A 21476-nucleotide genomic window follows, 5' to 3' on the forward strand; every position below is an offset into this window, starting at 1 on the left:
GCCGGGAAAAGGTGCCAAAGTGTGTGACATGTTATAACAAGGATGGGAATTTTTTTTTTTTTAATTTTCACGTGAAAACTCGGAATAGTTGCCGGGGGATGTTCCAATATGCTAACCTGAAATTTGCGATACAAATCGTTTTAACTCAGTTCACTGCTGTGGATGTTGAGATTCTGTGAGATGCACTGTGGACGACTGGACAACAACCTTTTTATTCTAACGGAACAATCATGAGTACTCTTGTGGCAGGTTCTGTGCTTACAATGTCACAGAAAACAATTTTCTATGAGTCTTGAGAATGGCCTAAAACAGCTGCCAATATTGGGAACTTGGCTTTGAAAAGAGCTGGCAGTCAATGAGCTGATCAACCTTCACCAAAAAATATGTTTATGTAATGTGCATCTGAAACCAATATGAGCCATTCCCAGTGGGCACTCACCCCAATGAGGATAGGTGCTAAAAAAAAAAAAAATAAATAAAAAAAAAAAAAAAAAAAAGAATGGATGGACAGCTGTGGCTCCCAAATTATTATCAGGACAAATCCCCTTCTTGGTCCACTGAGCAGGAAACGAGAACGTTGCAAAACCACTATTGGCATTAGTGTTTGCAAAAAAAAAAAAAAAAATGGCTTAAGGGGTTGGAAATGTTGCTAAATATAAAATAGCTCTGGGAAAAAAATGAGACCAATTAATTTCAAATTCGACAAATTTTCATTTTCTCCAACTACATCTTCTCAATAGCTTCCATGCATTCATTATCCAAACCGCTGATCCAATGCATGTAAAACAAAACAAAAAAAAAAATCTGAGAAACATTCATTTCATTCTATTCATTTGCTCGCTTAAAACAGCCACACATCAAAAATAAAAACAATCTAAGTTTGATTATCACTTCATAAAGACTTTAAGGCCAGTTAGAACCGAAGTACGGGTCAGATATGGTCCAAGTCTACGTTATCAGGCGACACCACGTCGGCATCTGGCTTTAAATCTGCCACGGATGTCGTCAGGTTTGTTTACTGTCGTCAACCCCCCCCCCCCCCCCGTCCTCATGCCCACGTGCAAGCCGCTCCGCCAAACGGGTGGGGGGGGGACTCCATCCAGACAGGAACTGGCAGGAAACACTTGAGTTTGTTTAACTCGCCTGGCACAAAGCTGTGCGCTTCTTTCCCCCTGCTGTCACTCTTCATCTATTTTATTGCCTCTCAAACTGGATCGACTTTGTCTTTTCCTGCCAAATTACATCACAGGGCTTTTTATGCACCTTTTACACGAGGGCTGGCGTCTGAGTGTCTATTTTTACCGCACTGGCCTTATAAAAAAAAAAAAAAAAAAAAGTAAGCATTCGTTGTAGTCTCATAGAAGCGACATATAGGCCTTTAAATAAATCATGATGTCACGTTATTTGGCTGGCAAAAGCGCAAGCGATGTCTGACTACACCACGACTAAACAAACCCAGCATGTCTTTGGACCAAGGCAGCGAAAACGGAGAGAGAAAAATGGCTTGAAAAATGATATTAGCCCTCCTCTAGCTAGCTTGACGTGGCGGCAACTCAGAAATAGATGACATATTCATTGAGGGATTAACTGATTTTTTTAATTGCTCGGATGAATGGCACAGACATGACAGACAGACATTTTCTCGCTGAGAAGGATATCGCAGTGATTATGTTTTGATAAATCACTCATTGTCAACCGGAATACTTATTTAAAATTTTTTTTTTTTACATTTCTGTGTGATAAAATCTTTGGTTCCTTGTCCGTCCCTTTTGAAGAAGCTACTCCGCCTCTACTGTAGGCAATCTTTCGATCACCTGCCTAAAATTATTGACGGCATAACGTCAATTTAGCTTCCTCACCAACAGGCTCTGCTGGAGTCATATAATTGTTGAAATAAATTCAATAAAAACGAAACATTTGAGGGAGTAAAATTTTAGTCATTGTTTTGACTTTAGATCACATTAGCAGGAGTGCTTATTGTTCATAAACATTTTGAGAAGTTCTTCAAACAGCGGGCTACGGTGGGATACAGATAAAAAAAACAAGAAGAAAACTGCAAGCAGTTGACGCATTTCTAGATGCTAATCATCTCGCTAGCATTACGCTAATATTAAACACACAAGCTAGCAAAATGAGTAACGATAGCATGTACGAGGCCCGCACGTCACATGCAACGGCATGATTTCATCTCTAAACTCTTACGCCTTTCGTTGAAACACAGTGGAGTTTTACCTTTGTTCTTGCGGGTGTTTTTTTTTTTTTTTAAAGCATTCCTGTGGTATTATGTTTATTTCTCTCAGTTGGAACAACTCCTAAATGCTGATATTCATTTGTCCATGAATCTTGCAGCCGATGCATTTCACAAAACACAGATTTGGTTCTGTGCCGCGAATGGAGAAAAATATTTTATAAACATTTTTAAGTGCAAAAAGGTTCCGTTGAAATCCGGCTCTCTATCACACTTACGCAACCACTTTGCCATCCGTCAGGCATAATTCTCTGTCAAGTTTGTAACGGCCGTGAGGTGTTCAGGTGCCTCAATTTGTCATCTAAACTAAACATCTGATTATCAGGGTCTAATCCTCTCAGGTTTATTGCTACAGTGCGCCTGATATCATCGCCCTCGCTCAGGATAACCGACTCAACTTTCAAACAGCACACGGCAAGGCAGGATAAGGAAAATAAATAAAAAGTCAAGTCGGGGAATGGATACTCTCGCCGACATTGTAATCTTCGTGTGTGGGTGTGAATGAATGAACGCGCTCAGAATGTCACCGCCTTTGTAATTAGTTTGACAAAAGAAGACGGCCGCGCTGGCGACACGAGCGCGACATCGCCGCCTTTAGTTAAGCTTGACTTTGTTCACGCGGCCATTGAGAGGCTAATTATGTTACAAGAGACGGAAGGCGGGAGGAAGATGTAGCGATGAGGTTCATGAAGCACTTCATTGTTTGTCGGGTTAATTAGTGGCTCAGATGGCTGTGAAATTAGGTTTGATCAAGTGTAATTAAACGGGGTAATCCAATACACACAATCTGCCGCCCGGAATTTAACACTTCCCCCTTGAAGTGGGAAACAATTGCTCTTGTAGAGTGCGGCGGTTGGAATGGTCGATGCAGAAAATGACGAGCGAATGATTGAGCATTAATGTAAAATGTTTCGCTTGAAAAGCTATTGAAGCGAAAATGTTTGCCGTGGCAACAAGGCAGTTGAGTGGAGGGCGGTTGTGATTCGCATTAAGTCGATGCACATTTTAAGAATAAACATCCAAAGTCTGTACAAATTCCTGCAGTCTCTTTAATGATTCATGCGGTTTCAAACCAGTTTTGATGTTGCTCATTTTTGATGATTCAATCAAGAAGGAAATATTGGATGAGTACTGCAATTATGAATTCATGTTTTACCATCAGTCCCTCATTTTTGGGGTTTTGCTCACCATTGACATTATTTTTTTATCGTAAAAAAAAAATCGAATCATCTTGCAATAAATGGCATCTCTATAAGTCATGGGGCCATAAAAGACATTTTTGCTTGTCCATTCATAATAAATACATATGTCTATCTTATGTTCTCATTTCATTTTTTAGTCATTTTTTGTTGTTGTTTAATCTCAGTGCAGACATTGTTGTAGAGCAACGGTAGGCAAACTACGGCCCGGGGGCCACATGCGGCCCATTAAACGATTTAATCCGGCCCGCCAAACTTGAAAGAAAATTAAATTAATAAACCCTGTTAATGTTTTATTTTCTAAATACTGTGGTTTTTCACAGACATATATATTGTTGTAATACTTTTGTTCATTTTCATTTAATATTAAATTATTTTTTTCTCCGTTACCAAAACACTCCATCCATCTGCTCCTAGTCAAATTTTAGAACCCATTGTGGCCCGCCAATCAAAATGTTTGTAGAGTATTGCAGAAGTCTGCAACAGAAAAACAGAAAGTGCATTTACCAAGTACAGTCTTAGTCCGAGGAACTTTGAGCTGCAGTAATCAGACACTCGAACAGGTCGTGTTGTTATGAGACCAGTTTAATCAAGCGCTGATGTATGATGCCATGTTGCCTTTTAAGGTTTGTAAGTAAAGATGGGCCGGCGCATATCTCGCCGTACAGATAAAGGTGCCCATCCCACATTCTGATATAAAGTGCAGTGATGGGTGGAGCTGACTGTGAGTGTTGAGCAAAAAAAAAACAAGAGTCGAGTCGAGACAGAGGCATGTCTATAGATAACGACACTGTTATGCAAAATCCATAGAGGGACTGCTTCGAGCAGGCATTCCTGGAGGGTAAGTGGAATTGTTATTCTTTTTTTTTTTGGTTATGCAAAAGAAAGCAAAAGAATAAAAATGTGTCTTCAGACGCGTTTTAAAAGTGGAAATAGAGGGGGCTTGCCTAACATTTATTGGAAGCTCGTTCCAAAGCGAATGACCGCCTAATTCTCGACACCTGTGCGTAGGGGGTGAAGGAGCTCAGAGAGGTACGCTGGGACGAGATTTAAGGATGAATGCAAGTATCTAAAAATGAACTCGAAAGTGCACTGGGAGCCAGGGAAGACAAGCCAAGATTGGGGTCATGTGATCCATCTTCTGAGATCCACATAGAAGGCAAGCAGCAGCATTTTTGGACCAGTTGGAGCCACTTGAGGGAGGACTGGCTGACTCCAAAATAAAGTAAATCACAGTAATCTAGTCTAGATGTGACGCGGGCATGGATTACCGTTTCTAAGAGCTGCTGGGAAAGCAAAGACTTCACTTTAGATGATAGACGCTGCACGGATCATTGTCCAATATAAAACCCAAGTACAAGAGGAGCCGATATCGACAGGGTTGAAAGAGGAAGGGCCACTTGGACCGAACACCATAATTTTTTTTCTTTTTGTTGAAACTCAAGAAATTGACAAACATTTTACGTTTACCCAGCCATCCATTAATCGTACCCTGTCCTATCATGATGACAACAACAAAAAAAAAATTGCCATCATTCCCATGGGGTCATTTTTTTAAACCGGACATAAAAGAGGAACTGACAGCGTCGTTGGTTGACGGCTCTGAACGTTTGCCAAGTATGATTCAAGCAACGCATTAAATGAGTTATCTGGTTGAAAAGAAGACGGTGGAGGGCGAGAGTTGACTGATAGCGCAGTGTAACTTATTTTTGGGGGGGGGTTGACCTTTGTTGCGAGCAAACAGGTTTAAAGGCAACACAAAAGGCAAGAGCCGAGAGGAAGGATGGTCGAGGAGAAAAGGGCGACATGCCTGCAGGGCTCCATGGTGAGGCCGCTCAGTGGTCACAAACACAAGTGTGTACATATCCTGCATTGCACTTAGAATAGACTCACACACACACACACACACACACACACACACACGCACGCTTATGATTGCTCCTCCCTGGCTTCATCCTATGCACTGGTCTCTCTCCAGGGCAGCACAGAGGGGAAATCAGACCCGTCCACGCGCCATGACGAAAAGAGGCTCCCGCCATCCAAGTCCAAATGAAGATGGGGATCAGCGCTGCATGTCTGGCAGCAATTATGGCAGCCAAGACAGCAGGATTAGGGCGCTATCCCATCCAGGAGTCCCATTAGTGGGATTGATGTTCTTGGCCATCCTCCCGCTTGGAGTGAGCATCAAACAAAATGTCCCTCGAGTCAAACTGAGCCAGAGAGGTAAGGGATGACAGACTGTTGATTTGCATGATCGTTTCGGGTGTTTATCTCATGTGGCCACCTTTTACAACCATTCAACGTTTACGTCAATGTATTATAAGCTTTTCCCTGTGATTAAATTATAACTTATTGCTCGGGCTTCCCATTTCCGAGTTAAGAGTTCTAAGCAACTACAGATGCTGCAGGACAGAGAAACTTAAGTCGTCTTTTTTTCATTTGGATTGACAGAAAGGTGGGCTTGCTGTAAGAAACAGGAATAAAGGATGTATTACACCAAACAGAAAGTTTCAAATGCAAATGTAAAATAGTTGGTTTTGACATGCCAGGTCGTAGATTTGATAATGTACAATTCTCCCAAAAAGAGGCACCGAGCTGTTAAATGCCATTCCCGGTTGAAGTTTATTGTCAAACTAAACAAGAGAATTACACGACTTGGCCTTCCACGAGCTAAATACTCACACAATGCAAAATGCCATGGACGGGCTAACAAATGACAACGCCTTGATTATACTGCCCCACCCCAGTGGCCAAGTCACACACATCAACGTCGTGAATAATTAAGCATGATGCTCATAATTCTCAACACATTCTACATTTTTCTTTTAATCACTAAATTCAATGTAATAACATTGTTATAAGCGGCGTGGAATTGAGTCGACGATTACGTTTCAGTTATGTTGCCGTCCACAAATACTCCAGGTCTGAATTTTGTTCAAAGTACGTCTCTTGTTGCTACTACAGTATAAAAATAATGTATCCATTTTAGAAAACAAAAAAGCTAAATAAATGCAACAAATATTTCCAACATAGTACGACCTTGTCTAAAGTTTCTTATAATTTGTCACCTGAAAAACACGTACTTAGGGGCATATTCTGGAATGAAATGTAGAGCAGTCCTATTAGTCACAAAGTTCAATTTCCTGGTCTAAGGCAGTCTGTTTGGGTCGGTTGTTGTGTGCTCCATACGTATAAGCTTTGAGCCACCGGGGTAAAGCCAGATGATGTCTTGCCTTAATATTCATTTCAGACGCAACTTCAAAGTCTTTTTTTTTTTTTATCGCTCGCGCTATGTATCAGCGACAAAAAACACACAAGTGACTTTCAGTCTTGCCCATAAAGCCAAATCCCATCGGCGACCTGAAAGTAAACCGAGGTTGACCCAATGCACAGAGCTCTCTGCTGGTCAAAGGCATCCCGAAGCCTACGTGGCCGCAAATAGATTCATATTTATGTCCTGGGTGTCCACCATAAATAAAATGCAAGTAGCTGTGGGAATTATGATTGCGCTGTCGTGTTTACTCAGCAGCTAAGGTAGTCTTTTAAAGCACATTAGATCTTTCATATGCTTCTCCCCGAGCCATTATGGCAGAGTCAGAATCTGAACGAGACTGCTCTGTATTTTGGCATCACTTGTCTCTGTTTTCCATGTGCTCAGCTGTTTTGGTGCTCTTGGGAATACCCTTTTAGACCTCGGAGTGTGCGACGATAGCCAAACATGGAAGTTTAGTCTATCTCACTCAGAAAGTGGACTCGTCTTTGTTTCATCACTGCACATTCTTCAAACACGGCATTGGCGCTAACCTCTCATGAAAACTCAGCTTCAGTGAGGTTAAGTGATCAAAGCAATGGAATTATCCGTGGTTCAGTGTTACCCTCAAATAAGAGGAGGGTCACGGGTGCTCTTTTCATGTCAGTCAGTTTTTCAGTTAACAATATTTTCACCGTTAATTGCAGATGCCAGTCCCAAACCTCAACAAATAGGGAAGGAAAGGGACCCTTCTACGTCCACAACTTCAATTCCATCCACTGAAATGACAACGGGGTTTAATATGTTGAGGTTTTCTTTAGGAGCAGCCAGGTTGTTTGGTATTCGAAATGAGATCGTCAGAGGAACAGCCAAGGTTAGAAATTCTGGAGAACAGACTTGGTTGGTTTGGACAAATCCAGAAGAGATTGTGAGTCTACTAGTAAAAGGATGACTAGACTATTACTTCCCTAGAGCAGCAAATTCGAAGTACTGATTAGTAGTGATGGGAAAATGAAGCTTCAAATTTGCTTCATGAACCAGTGGCACTGTTGGTTTAAATAACGGGTTTAAAAAAATGGCAAGTCAGTGTGCTTTCAGAGAATGCCATCTACTGGAATCCAAAACAACTACAACTGGCTCATGAAGCTGATTTGAAGCTTCATTTAGCCACCATTACTGATTAGCACATCTGTCTTAAAGTTCAGCGGTTCCACTCGTGGCTCCATTCCGGCGTGTCGTCTGCATGTTCTCCCCATGGGTTCACTGAAGACTTGTTCATAGTTGTGAACGGTTGCTTGACTTGAGGCCAGTCCAGGATGGATCCCGGCCTTTTACAAACGTCAACTGTGGTCGGCTCCAGTTCACCCTTGACCCTAATGAGGACAAGCGCCGTCGAAAACAAATGGATGGATGACTTTACGACTGCGTTTGCGTATCTTAGTGATAGACGATGGCTTGTTTTGATTTATGTCCAAATTCCACTGTAGAAACAGACACAAGGACCCCGTGTTATGTAGCTTGAACACAGAGTCCGCATTTCAGCTAGGCCATAAACCAGAGCACGAGTCAATGAGAGGTTACACACCGACAATGTTGATGTGATTTAAACGAAATGTTTGGATGGCTGACTTTAGTCGAAACAGCGGATGGGCGTACAGAGAGCCTTTGGTTTACCGGCGCTGTCTAACCCCGTTTGCTGGTGTCTTACTCAAAGCGGGTGTGTGTGACTGCTTTTACGAGAGGATCCAAATCAAGAGCTGCTGACTGCCGAGGCTCTCCCCTTTGGGGAAAGGTGAGCGCCATGGTGCGAAGATATATCGGCTAAGCGGGCTGATTTAAAAGGACTCGCTGTGCTGCATGTTTACAGAACAGATTAGCGTCCGCCGATGGGGCGAACGGGCCTAATCTCCCTCCTTTGCTGTGAGTGTGAGGTGTGTTGTGGGGGGTGGAAGATATGGAGAAGTGGGGGAGCTTTTGTGTATGTGTGGTTGTGTGTGCGAGGGCTTATGCACTGGAGGAGGTATTAAGCCGGATTGGGAGGAGTGGATGAGATGGAGAAGTTCAAATATTGAAGGTTGCTCACCTCTCCAATCCTTCACACCAAGAGGGTAATCACAGTGTCAATCCTTTCAGAATGACTCCCATAGGACTCCCCACACAGTGAGCCAGAGTTTATCCAAGGCACGGTGTTGCGCGGAGGCAATGGAGGACGAGAGTTTTCCTCAGACTGCCATCAAGAACACACTGCACTGAGAGGAAAGTCAGCAGTTATCACCATGGCAACCTGAATGAATTCTGTCATAAAGCATCATTCCATCTGCTGTTCATCATCATCTCACCCTTGATCCGATTTATGAGCAGTTTCTTGAGCAGATTGTCCGTAAAACCCTTCAGGGATTCACCAAGAAAGGAATATTCTGATTATCAAGACTTTTTGCTCCTCCTCTATTTGTCTCTTTGACATCTTCAGAGTATGTAGCAAAGCCCTTGTTGGTTGTTGATCACATTCAAGCATTTCCCATTGTAAATATTGAAGACGTTTAACAATTACAGTCACAACTGTTTTATGAGGAGAGTGGCGATGAAAAAGCAGTCTTAACACACCCCGCACCACAGGTAAATGATACCGGGTAATCTTTTAGAGACATCGGTCCTTTGCTCACTTGGGAGTAAGGGAGGAAAACTGCTAGAATTGGAGCTGATTGTCAATATGTGTGGGCGCAGCTTCAGCCAGTTTGAGGGTTAATTAAGTCGTGTACATGTTCATGATCACCATTTTGCTGGACTCTAAGAAAAACTCAAAACCACAACCTTATTAATTAAAAAAAAATATATATATATAGCACATTTCAAAACAGCTGGAGCTGTAAAACAAAGTGTTTTTCCAAATAGTTTCATTTAAATTGGCATTAAATTACAAGAGGGGGCTTGCCTACCATTTAATGGGAGGTCATTCCATAAGGAAGGACCGGCAACAGAAAAGGCACAATCCCCCCCTGAGGCTCCGCTTAGTCCTCGGCACCTCCAGCAGCATTTAGTCCGCAGACCTGAGGCAGCGGGCAGGTGCGTAGGGGTGGAGGAGCTCCGAGAGGTACGCTGGGGCGAGGCCATTTAAAGACTTGAAGTATCTTAAAGCGAACTCTAAAGTGCACTGGGACCCAGTGAAGAGAACCAAGATTGGGGTTTTGTGTTCCCTCTTCCGGGTTCCAGTAAAAAGGCGAGCAGCAGCATTTGGACCAGTTGGAGGCGCTTGAGGGACGACTGGCTGACTCCAAAATAAAGTGCATACCAATATAAAGTCTAAATTCTTCCTTAAACTTTTTGTAATTATTGTCAGTTGTATTTTGCGTGTTATTCAAAGTTGCTTTCACTTTACCTATTAAAATAACAGAACATGAAGGTGACCCATGGATTTCCCACCTCCCACAGCTGAGAATAGAAAAACAACAGAAACACGAACATTTTAAACGTCCCGGTATATTAAAATCATCAGTCATGGCGCCGCTATATTTGAAGCTCAGTTTCAGCCAAAAAGTACAGTTTGTCTTAATCACAATGGGGCAGTACCTTACGGGATGGAGCTGAGACTGTGAATCAGTCAACAGAGAATTGTTCCTTCGATGCAACAATGGGAACGCGGAACAACATAAAACCTTTTCTCAAAGGCATAATTGACGTCTTGAACTATAGTCAATACCAACATTCCAAGCAGGAAGAATAGAAACTGCTGAAGGTCCTCCATTGTTTTCTTTCTCCTTTTGACGCAATCCAGATCACGGTTTACTCTACTCTGTCAACTGTACTGCTGCGTTAGATGAACTGAACTGTATCGCTTGCCGGACTTTGAGAGGTGTTCCTTGGCGGGTGTAATTTGTCCAAGTTCTTCCTTTCACGGCTCATCAGAGCAAGATGTTGATGGCTAATGAATGATATCTGACACAAGATGGCCAAGATAGCCCAAGTTGTTTTAGCCTCTTATCAGTTTATAGTACGGACGGCTTGAGATGACACATTTGCTTTTCTTCGCTCCATCTGCGCAGTGGGAATGTAAATCCTTGACTTGAGAGATGTCTTCATGGTCAATGAACAGGCTGTGAAAATACCCCGATGCAGATATCCATAAACACACCCACTGAGGTAGTAGACTCCTTGCTCTTGTATCTTTTTTTTTTCGATCCGGTTTCTCAGTGGAGGTGTTGAACCACAGAGGATTAGGCCGTTTCACGTCAAGCCGAGACACGTTTCTCTCGACGAGAGGAAATCCATTGCTTATTTTAGGGATTTTGCACCGCGGAGAAAGAATCCAAGTAATATCCTGCAGAAATCTTTGCGTCGAGACGATGTGAGCACATTTTTAATTTTGACCACACAGCATCGAACGAATCTGTCAATCGTCTGTGTTCTTGCCATTTGTCTCGCGCAGAGCTGCTGCAAGCAAACAGTGTCTCTCTGTTTTTGGGCCCCTCCGACGGCCTCCTGTCACACTCCCTTCTGCTGGATGAGGAGAGGGGTCGTCTTCTGCTGGGAGCCAGGGATCACATCTACCTGCTTGACCCTGACAACCTGGCCAAAGGTCCCAGAAAGGTACACAATGGCAGGGGAATGTGAATATGGATGAAAACAAAAAGTTGGATTCTGTCAGCAATCATCAGAAGCCATGCATACTTTTTTTCTGCCTCTGGCCGGCAACCGGGAGCAGGGGGGGGATTTCGGGGGGATGTCCGATTAATAAAACGGAATAACAACAAACTCAACTCCGCTGTGTATTATTATGTAACTTTGCTAGCAGTTAACAATGCTTTAATATGGTCACCATGGTAACTCATTAATCACATGCAGCAGAAACCACGGAATGAATATAAAGTGCATGGATGATACGTACAACACAAAATCTCTGGTATTTTTGGGACTTTACAATAAACGTGAAGCTGCGTGTAAGTCCAGCGTCCTCCTGGAATGCGACATTTGGCACCGCAGAAGAAATATAAAGCTCATGAAAATGCATAACTTTAATAGTAATAGTTTGTACTAATTGCAGCATCGGTTCTTCCGAGAATGCCTCCCATAAGAAAATCTAATTAAAACTGCATGAAATTCTTGATTGAATCGAAAATCAATCAAGTGAATCGTGAATCGAATTGAATCGGGCCCTTGTGAATCGAGTCGAATCAATTTGGGAAATTTGAATCGATCCCCAACCCTAGTCTAAGAGTTGGGTGCATCGACAAGCGTTAAAAAAAATTTTGCCTCTCTGAAATGCATCACCCAGGTGAACTTGCGCAATCTTCCCAATCCATGCAAACTCTCGCTTGGGGTCACCGTGGGAGTCTTGATAACATCTGCTTAGCGCAAGCATGCACGGTTAACGACAGCCCGTTAAACGTATCACGTCCTGACATTTAAACCCTAACACGCAATTGCATTTGGATTGATTGATTCCCGCTTTCTGTTCCAGTGTATACAGTAACGCCGCTACACCGAAATACGCTCGGTATTGTTTCAACAGCTGACTGAAAGCGGCTGTCGGCTATGGGTTATTATACGTAAACACAATCCCGTACGTTCAATAAATAGCGATTTGACACACACTTCTACATAAACACGCTTGCATTCTCCATATGTTGGCGTGTTAACGCCGCCCAGGTTGACCCGCGAGTGGAGCGACCGTGTGTTTATTTGATCCTTATCTGGTTGTTTTAACTCTTCGTTCTCCTCTCCGAGTGTAGCCTCTCTGGTCACTGATACCGATGCCGCGGAGATTAACGAGATATTTTGATCCATAAGGGACCACTTCGAGACCCCACCTTGGGGTCTTTCTGTAACGTGAGATGTTAAAGCACATTGAGAGCATTCCAGGTGTTCTCAAATCCGTTTTGAGAGGCGTGTGCTTCGATAGCTATTGTGAGATCATCATGTGATGTCGTAAATCAAGGGTATTGATCTGCGTTCCGAATAAGTCCTTTCATGCGCTGACGCGACTTTTCTGTATGAATTCCCCGCCGGCATTTTGGACTCATGAGATGTTTTAACATTGACGGAGGTATGTTTGCATGCCTATACGAGCTCGATGAAAACGTTTGGCGATAGCTCCCCTTGGTAGGTTTTAGGAGGGGGGGGGGGGGGGGCAACACGCTAAGCACATAAGCCTGTTATAACACATGTGTGAACATGGCGAGGCGCACCGAAGGGAATGCGTGTGTTGTGCCACGTCTGATTTACAGCAACCGCACATGGAGGTGTGAGTTACCACGCTGCAGTCCAAACGCCAAATTCCACTAATGTTGTGCCACAACAGGAGGGAGAATGTCATTTTTTTTTACGATGTAATGATTAATCCTGTGCTAATGCAGTGGCGATCTACAAACATTGTTTTTCTTTTTAAAACCCATGAAATAGGGTGTGAACGAGCAAGCGATGGCTCGTAACTTGAACATCTCCGAAATCGGTTCACTTGTGTATCGAGGGCTCACCGTAAATGCTAAAATAACTTTGCTGTCTTGTGTTAATAGATTCATTGGCCTGCACCTCGCGACCGAGTGGAAGCGTGCAAACTGGCAGGGAAAAATTTGAACGTAAGTCACTCGCAATAAGTCCGCTTGCTTATTTCCAGATATCGCAATGATCTGGGAATAATTGGGAATATTTGCAAACAATTGCCTTCTGCCCTTTTTCGACAGGAGTGCGCCAACTTTGTCAGGGTGCTCCACAACTACAACCTGACGCATGTTTACGCTTGTGGGACGGGAGCCTTCAATCCCAGCTGTGCTTACATTGAAATCACCGGCTCAAGACAGGTAAGAATAATGAAGTGTTATCCCTGCAAAGTTCGGAAATTTCTTCTCTGTAAAAATTCTTATTGATTTCTTATTCTTTGGTGCTCTTGATCATTAAATTGGAAGTCAACTGCGAAAAACGAATGGCAATAATAAGTTCTATGCATCTTCACTGGTCTAAAAACGACATTTTGATTAATATCGCATTCGTGGAAAATGAGCTAAGCAGCAAAATCCACCTGTTTGTAGCCATGTCAGGTGGCGGCCATTTTGTGACTTTGATCAACTGAAAATGACATCAAAGTTGATCATGGCTCAGGTAGCGACCACTCACGGCTGAGGTGTTTTCAGAAGTTGAGCCTTGATTGGTCGTTATCTGAGTCTTGAGCAACTGTGATATCATTTTCAGTTGACCGAAGTCACAAAATGGCCGCCACCTGACATGGCTAAAAACAGGTGGATTTTACTATTTAACTCGTATTCCAGAAACGCAATAGTCATCAGAATGTCATGTTTCGACTAGCGAGGCTGCATAGGACAAAAATAATCTTGGAAGAACATTTTTGGGTTGACTTTAAAAACCATACCACTTATTATGGAGCTGTTCCAATGGAGTTCCAAAAAGTTGATCTCTTCGCTGTGAGACAGACAATGCTAACTAACCACCACAGTATGAACACCATACCCAAACTGATCCCAAGTGCTCACTCTGTCCTGCCCATCACAGACATACTCATTCCTTAAAAAGATTTACAACAGAAGAAGAAAAATCTACCAAAACAAATGTCCAACCTTTTTGTTCCGTACCGTTTTGTCCCATTTCATTAGGACGGAGTGTTCCGGCTGCTGTCTGCTACATTGGAATCTGGCAGATTGAAATGTCCTTTTGATCCCTTGCAGACATTTACCTCAGTCCTCACAGGTACGATGAACCGGCCCATGACACGTTAGCTGGAACGAGTATTCGGGAAATATTCTAAATTGGGAACGTTACATGAGAATTAAGGGAATGGGAGTGAAGTTACCACTGCAATTGCGTGTATGGAATCTGTTCGTTTTAGTAGTCCGCATCATACTGAAATATTGTATTTTGGAAAATGGAATTAATTGCCATCAATTACGGGTGCTTTTGAGATTATTTAGTTCAAAAAAATATATCAGGTTGCATCACCGATTGAACTTTTCTTGTATCTGATCCAGACCAGTATCTGTATGCGGGAACGGCCTCGGATTTCCTAGGCAAAGACACGACGTTCACACGCTCCCTCGGCCCGCCACCTGACCAGCACTACATACGCACCGACATCTCGGAGGACTACTGGATCAATGGTACGCACACATTGCGTTTCTCTCCGCCAAATCTCGGACACAAAGAACCTCTCTGTGCCAGCGGGATGGTTATTGGAATTCCAGGGCAGAGGACAGAGCTTGCTTATTCATTTAGTGAGACTTTTTTTTTTTTTTTTTTTTACATAAACTCCATCGCTGAGCATGGCTGCCACACCTACTTAGGAATTCACAATTTGCAACAGAGCCCACGCTGTTAAGCGCATACAAACAGTCCACATGGTATTGATTTTCTTTAGCTCATAAGGATCCCGGATGAGCTGGAGCCTATTCCAGCTGACTTTGTGGTACACCCGGGACCTGTCGCCAAGCAGTTACAGGACACGTAAAGACAACCATTCACACTCACAACTGCAAAAAAATTTTTTTTTAGAGTTTTAAATGAACCTAAAATTATGATTTGTTTTTTGGGTATATTTTGGGAATTTACTCAGGAATTTAACCACTTCAGGGAGTCTTTGGTTTACAATGTTTCGCCGGATGCAAGTTTGTGCGGAATATGACGGCACACTCAGTTACCACCGTGTTTACTTTATTTTTTTTTTGGGTTGTTTTGAGACAAATATTTGCTGGAATTATGATTTGCGCTACTGTGTCAGCACAGCGGAGTTAGTAGCAACTCGTGTGCAAGTCCGAGTTTTATTACAATGTCTTATGTTAATATGTCACAATGAGCTAATGCTGAGGATCGTTTCAAATTTCCAAAATTAGTCCGGTTCAATACACAAAGACCCGATTCGATTCGATTCCCTTTGATTGATTTTTGATTCAATCAAGGATTTCACGCAGTGCCAATTTTACTGCAATAAGTACAAACTTATTGCTGTAACTCAACTTAAAATATTAATATTTACATTAAGAATTGAAGCCAATCCAGTTCCATTAATCACATTTTATTGAACACGACCTGATCAAAACAATTAATCCATTTGCCTTCATTCTTTTTGGTGCTGACTTCACTGCTTCCGCCATTTAGTTTTGGAACGCTACGTTCTGGTTGTGACAAGATTTTGCGTGACGTGAAATCATGTCAATTTAATGGGGACCAAATTATAATTATAAAAATTATTTATCTATTTAAGAATCAATATTGCGCTAAGAAAAGGAAAATCCATTAAAATCAATATATCGATTTTTTTTTTTAAACCCAGTCCTACTATAAACTGACTTTTTTTCCTTTCCAAAGCCCACATTGTGACACCGGCTTAGTGTCATAGATTATGTATCCTCCATTTTTTTGCCCTCTACTCGTGACATGTGCCATGACAATACAATTTGATTCCCAATTCCACGTGGTAACTGAACTCTTGACATATTCCGAGGACCCCCTATGATTTATCATACATTCCCACAAAGGCACTTTTATGAGGGGTATCATTATATCTGCACGACCTCCATGCACACCAAGAAACTCCAGTGTCAACATAAAAAAAAAAAAATAATCATGAATTCAAGTGCACTGTCCTTGGAAAATTGTAAAATGGAAAAATTCATTGTTTTATGACAGTGACTCATGGACAAAAGCCCACTCCATTTTCACTTGGCGTGAACAGTGATGACTAAATTGTCTGCACGTGTCACATACGTTTCAAGTGTATTCCAGCCATCGTGCATCAGCACTTGTCAGCCATATCTAAATCCTTGCACATGGCCTGCACATTTCTCAACCGCTGAACTGTTTGGAGCCATGAATCCTCTCTGGCTTCTCGCTCTGTCCGACCAGCACAGACACTATATATTTCATAAATCGACAGAGTGTGTGTGGTGACGGAGATGGAGAGCGCTACTCAAGTCGGTGATGACTTTCTTTCCCCGCGTGCCAGCGGAACATCTTTTAATCACAGAACTAACAATAAGCGCCTGTTGTCGAGCGCATTGGCGGCCATACGTTAATCTGTTCCAAGTTCGGTGGTCATGGCGACCTTGTGCAACGTTGTGAACATGGCCACCGTCAGCATATGATTCCTCACGTTAAATGGACCAACCACAGAGTTATTTTTAATTCATTTGTCTTAACATTTTAAAGTACAGAACTTCCTAACTTCTTGAATTTGTGTCTTTAGAAGCCAAGTTCATATCGGCACACCCCATCGCGGACACCTACAATCCGGACGACGACAAAATCTACTTTTTCTTCCGGGAGGTGTCGTGGGAAGGCAACGACAAGAGCGTCCTGTCACGCGTGGCCCGCATTTGCAAGGTGAGTGAGACTGGATGCAGGGGGGAGGGGGGCGTGGGGGGTATAGGGTCAGCCGCAGAGAAGTGCATAGATGGGGAAAGAAAAATCCTCTCACATGCGGAGCGAAGGAGCCATAACTCCTGGTGTCATCTGATAGGATAAGAATCTCTGTGTCATCCACTTTAGATGTGCTTTATCTCCCGTACAAGGAGGCCTTTTCTCTTGACGGTCTTGTTTTGCAGTGCTATGAAAGAGAGACTTGGTGCTGCTGTCAGAGGCAGTAAATCATCTTTTTAACCCTGCTAGTGCTATGCAGGCACTCACCGAACCAAACAGGGTGCGGTCACTGAGATCTCTGCACTGTGCTTTTGTTAATTGTTGATTAAGACATTTGCTGGGGTTGCTTTCCTGAGGTTCATTTAAAATATGAGTGACAACTTAAAGGGGAAGTCAAGCCCAATTTCTTTTTTTTTTTTTTTACAAGAATATGTTCTATGCAGTCCCACAAGTCATAACACGGCATAGGATTAATATTGCGTTTTTACAGAATTTGAATTAAGCAGCAAAAGTAACCCATTTTTATCCTCGGTGGGCGGCCATTTTATCACAGTTGCTCAGGGCTCAGCTAACGACCAATCATGGCTCAGCTTCAAAAAACGTGAGCCGTGAATGGTGTTTACCTGAGCTGTGATCAACTTTGATGTAATTTTCTGTCAACAGAAACGGACAAAATGGACAACCCTGAGATGGCTAAAAAAGGGTTGCTTTTGCTGCTTAACTCGAATTCCGTAAATACAATATTAATCAGAATGCCGTGTTTAGACTAGTGAAAGCGCATATAAGGTTAAGGGGGTTGACTTACCCTTTAATTAATCCCAGCCATTTTCACGAGAGGAAATATCTCAATCACAGCGTTTTTTTTTCTGGATTTTGACTGATTTTGCAAGGCATACAGACACTCCACATACCACAGAATATTGTGTTCTAAAGATATTTATAAAAAAATGGAGGTATGACGCAAAAAAAAAAAAAAAAAAAGAGGCTAAGACGTATAAATACGTCTTTGGAAGGCAGGGACTACAATTTTGAAAACATATATATTGATGTCTTATGGATTGAATGAGTTCAGCTTTATTTTTAGTTCTTTATTTATTTATTTAAAAAAACAAAAAAAAACAAAGTCACTTTGTTCATTTTTTTGGTTGATGTTGTGACACTAAAGTTAAGGTCCAAACACTTTTCAGATATGCCAACTTCACAAACAAACACATGATTGTCATCAGGTTTTCTGGATTCTAATTGTCCACACATTTTCCCACATAAATCGTGAAAATCGAGACCCAAGGGAGATTACATTTTGACCACTTAATGTTGCTTCCTATTAAACTGATAGTTTACAGCAACCTTGATTTAGGACGGGGAGTCCAGCGGATTCACGGCTGATAACATTCATTTAAAAACTTGCGGGCTGGATCTGGGCCAAATGGGAGCAGCCACCTCGCGGTCTGCTATTAGCGCTCAAGGTTCTATGACCACATTCTTGCTTGCGGCGTATTTATGACTCGAGATAAAGCTGCGAGGCAGACGGGAAGGAGGTTCGTCTGCGTTGCAAGCCACAAAACAAATTCAATTCATTACACCCATTTTGATTTTGTGGAAACACATTTGTTGCCAATTTAGGTTATATTAGCAATCAGCAAGCACGCCTGTTATTTATTTATTTATTTTTTTTATTCGGTCGAATAATATACAGCGCAGCACTTCCTTGTTCCAAGCTCATCTCCTGGATGTTGTTAAACGAACAAGGATGTGATGGTAGCAGCAGCACAACAAACAAAGCGACTTAGTAGCATTCAGGGTATTTAATTAGCGCGTAAAGTTTGTCCAGCTGTCTCGCTGCGCTTTTGTTGGAGCGATGACGGTGGTTCTGTTTCAGAATGACGTGGGTGGCCTAAGGAGTCTGACGAGCAAATGGACCACCTTCCTCAAGGCCAGACTTGTGTGCTCAATACCCGGACCCGACGGCGTGGACACGCACTTTGATGAGCTACGTATGTCCCTCACATTCTTTTAAATTTTTTTTTTAAATGTATTTGATTGTGATTCTCGCAAATACATGCTTTGGACTGAGGCTACTTTGGGCAAATTTCCGAAAACGTGAGATCATGCAAAATAGCTGCTTCGAACTCAAAGTGCCCATTTCCGTTTTCAATTTCGGGCATTTACATTTTTTTTTGTCCTGTCACAGTTGACATGTCCACCCGAAGTTAATGCGACAGAACTTTCCAGTGGTTAGTTTTCAGTTTTCACTTTTTAAAATCGGTGCGTTTTTGGCATTTTTGAGTCCCTCCTTTTTCTGGGTGAATCTTCGAAATGACGGACGAATTTTGATCCAATATGGATGGCTGAGGCAATAAAGTAGTCATCTGTTTAGCAAACCTGCTTCTGATTGGGGCTCATCTCATTTAAGTGAATTTCCCAACTGGAGTCAGTCAAACTAAAATTCACCCAAAATGGCTGCTTTAAATGAAAATGGCCGACTTCCTGTCCAACTTTAGGCATGGATACTTGAGAGTTTTTCAAGCGTCCAGCGAAGTTTGTGTGGATCGCTGGAACTCGTGTCAAGCGCTCTTTCTTTTTTTTAAATTTTCCACCCGGTTGGATGCTTCATGGCCCCTTCGAAATACACGCAATAAGTTTTCACCAGGATAGTTTTCCGGAATGTTGAAGCTTCCAAAAAGGCACATAAAAGCAAAGAAATACAAATTTTATTTATCTACCTTGCGCTCCCATGAAAGATCTCCATTTCTAATCTGTGTCTTTTATGCTGAAAATATTTGTGAAATCCTGACTTTTACTGTTCCGCATCACCTTTTTCACCCCTTTAGCGCTCCTTTGAAATGTTACGAGAACATTTAAGACGTGCGAACCCTTAATTCATCGGAATCCCATTTGTATTCCTCCGAGAGGCATGAAAGCAGCGCAAATTGCATTGAGGCTGACTTTTTAATATAATCTAATATAGTGCCTCTGTGGGAAAAGGTGCGGTAATATCACACGGTTATGAAAGCAGTAAATTTCAGGGATTCAATACAAATAAGAACAACGGTACTAAAAACATAAATACTGTAACTATTAATCTTTCATGTTTGAATTTACCGTACATTAACACCGTGTGTCTTTCCTTTAGAGGACATTTTTATGCTTCCTACCAGGGATCCAAAGAACCCAAAGGTGTATGCGGTCTTCACCACCTCCAGGTTTGGTCGTTTGTCATCTCGACTACCTGCCATCTCTTTTAGTGTGATTATTTTTGAAACTTGGATCTCCTGTTGTGTTCCGGCCCTCAGCTCTATTTTCCGGGGCTCGGCCGTGTGCGTGTACAGCATGGCGGACATAAGGGCCGTGTTCAACGGGCCCTACGCTCACAAGGAGGGGCCAGACCACCGTTGGGTCGAGTACGAGGGGAGGATACCATACCCGCGTCCTGGAACGGTGGGTTTGGCAACACACAGACGGCAAACTAAATAATACCAAGCTCAGAAAATATATTAAGACACACAAAAAAAAATAAAAATTCTAATAAATGCTCTGATTGACAATATTTGTATTTGGAAGTTGGCAGTTATGTTGTCGGCAATACAGAAAGCATTTTTTCCCCTACAAAGTATGACTGTAAAGATTACAATCAGAGAAACAGATCATATTACAGTTGCCTCAGAGCCTGACAAGACAATTTTTTTGTATTGAATTTATTTGTACTATAAATGTCACGACTTATTTTAAGTATAATATGAGGACATTGTAATAAAATAATTTTTTACATTGTTAATTACATTTGTATTAAAGCAATGCCATTTTATTTTAGATTTTGTTTTCACAATTACACAATTATTTAACAGCCTTTTACTACCGTCTAAATACTTAAAAAAAAAAATTATTATACCTCCCCACGCCCCCTTCACCACTCACAAGGTCGTATCTGCAGCGAATATCATTATTTTCTATGAATGAAAAGATGAAAAAATATAACTCCAATTTTCAGCTTGTGTTTCTTGATACGGCCACTAGAGGGAAACAAACGCAAAAAACAAGTTGAAGGAAAAGCCACCTTGACTTTTACCAGTCGTCTTTTTTTTTTTTACTTCTACTGAAGTACAGAATGACTGCGACCAAATCCATGACATTGTATCCTACTGTATATTTTTTTCTAGTGTCCCAGTAAAACGTACGACCCTCGCATCAAGACTACCAAAGATTTCCCAGACGAGGTGGTCAGTTTCATCCGTTACCACCCGCTCATGTTTCGCTCCGTCTACCCACTGAGCGGCCAGCCCGTGTTCACGCGCGTGCGAGTGGACTACACCCTCACCCAGATTGTGGTGGACAGAGTTTTAGCCGAGGACGGCCAGTATGAGGTTCTCTTCTTGGGGACAGGTGAGCGTGTAGTGCCTGTTACCCGAAGTGGCCACCAGGGGGC

General features: G+C 42.3%; 1 protein-coding gene across 1 annotated transcript in view; it reads left to right on the forward strand.

The window, feature by feature from the left end:
- sema3d (sema domain, immunoglobulin domain (Ig), short basic domain, secreted, (semaphorin) 3D) overlaps positions 1-21476 on the forward strand; it is a 38800-nt gene that overhangs the window by 8056 nt on the left and 9268 nt on the right. Inside the window, exons 2-12 of the mRNA XM_088298207.1 lie at positions 5426-5670; positions 11121-11281; positions 13207-13269; positions 13375-13491; positions 14299-14392; positions 14671-14799; positions 16881-17017; positions 18933-19047; positions 20187-20256; positions 20347-20491; positions 21211-21433. Coding sequence (XP_088154333.1) covers positions 5463-5670; positions 11121-11281; positions 13207-13269; positions 13375-13491; positions 14299-14392; positions 14671-14799; positions 16881-17017; positions 18933-19047; positions 20187-20256; positions 20347-20491; positions 21211-21433 — 1462 coding nt within the window. The 5' untranslated portion in view covers positions 5426-5462. The remainder of the gene's footprint in view (positions 1-5425; positions 5671-11120; positions 11282-13206; positions 13270-13374; positions 13492-14298; positions 14393-14670; positions 14800-16880; positions 17018-18932; positions 19048-20186; positions 20257-20346; positions 20492-21210; positions 21434-21476) is intronic.

This window comes from Idiotropiscis lumnitzeri, chromosome 6, assembly GCF_059441095.1.
Source record: "Idiotropiscis lumnitzeri isolate Australia: NSW breed Sydney's pygmy pipehorse chromosome 6, RoL_Ilum_1.0, whole genome shotgun sequence".
NCBI classification, from domain to species: Eukaryota; Metazoa; Chordata; class Actinopteri; order Syngnathiformes; family Syngnathidae; genus Idiotropiscis; species Idiotropiscis lumnitzeri.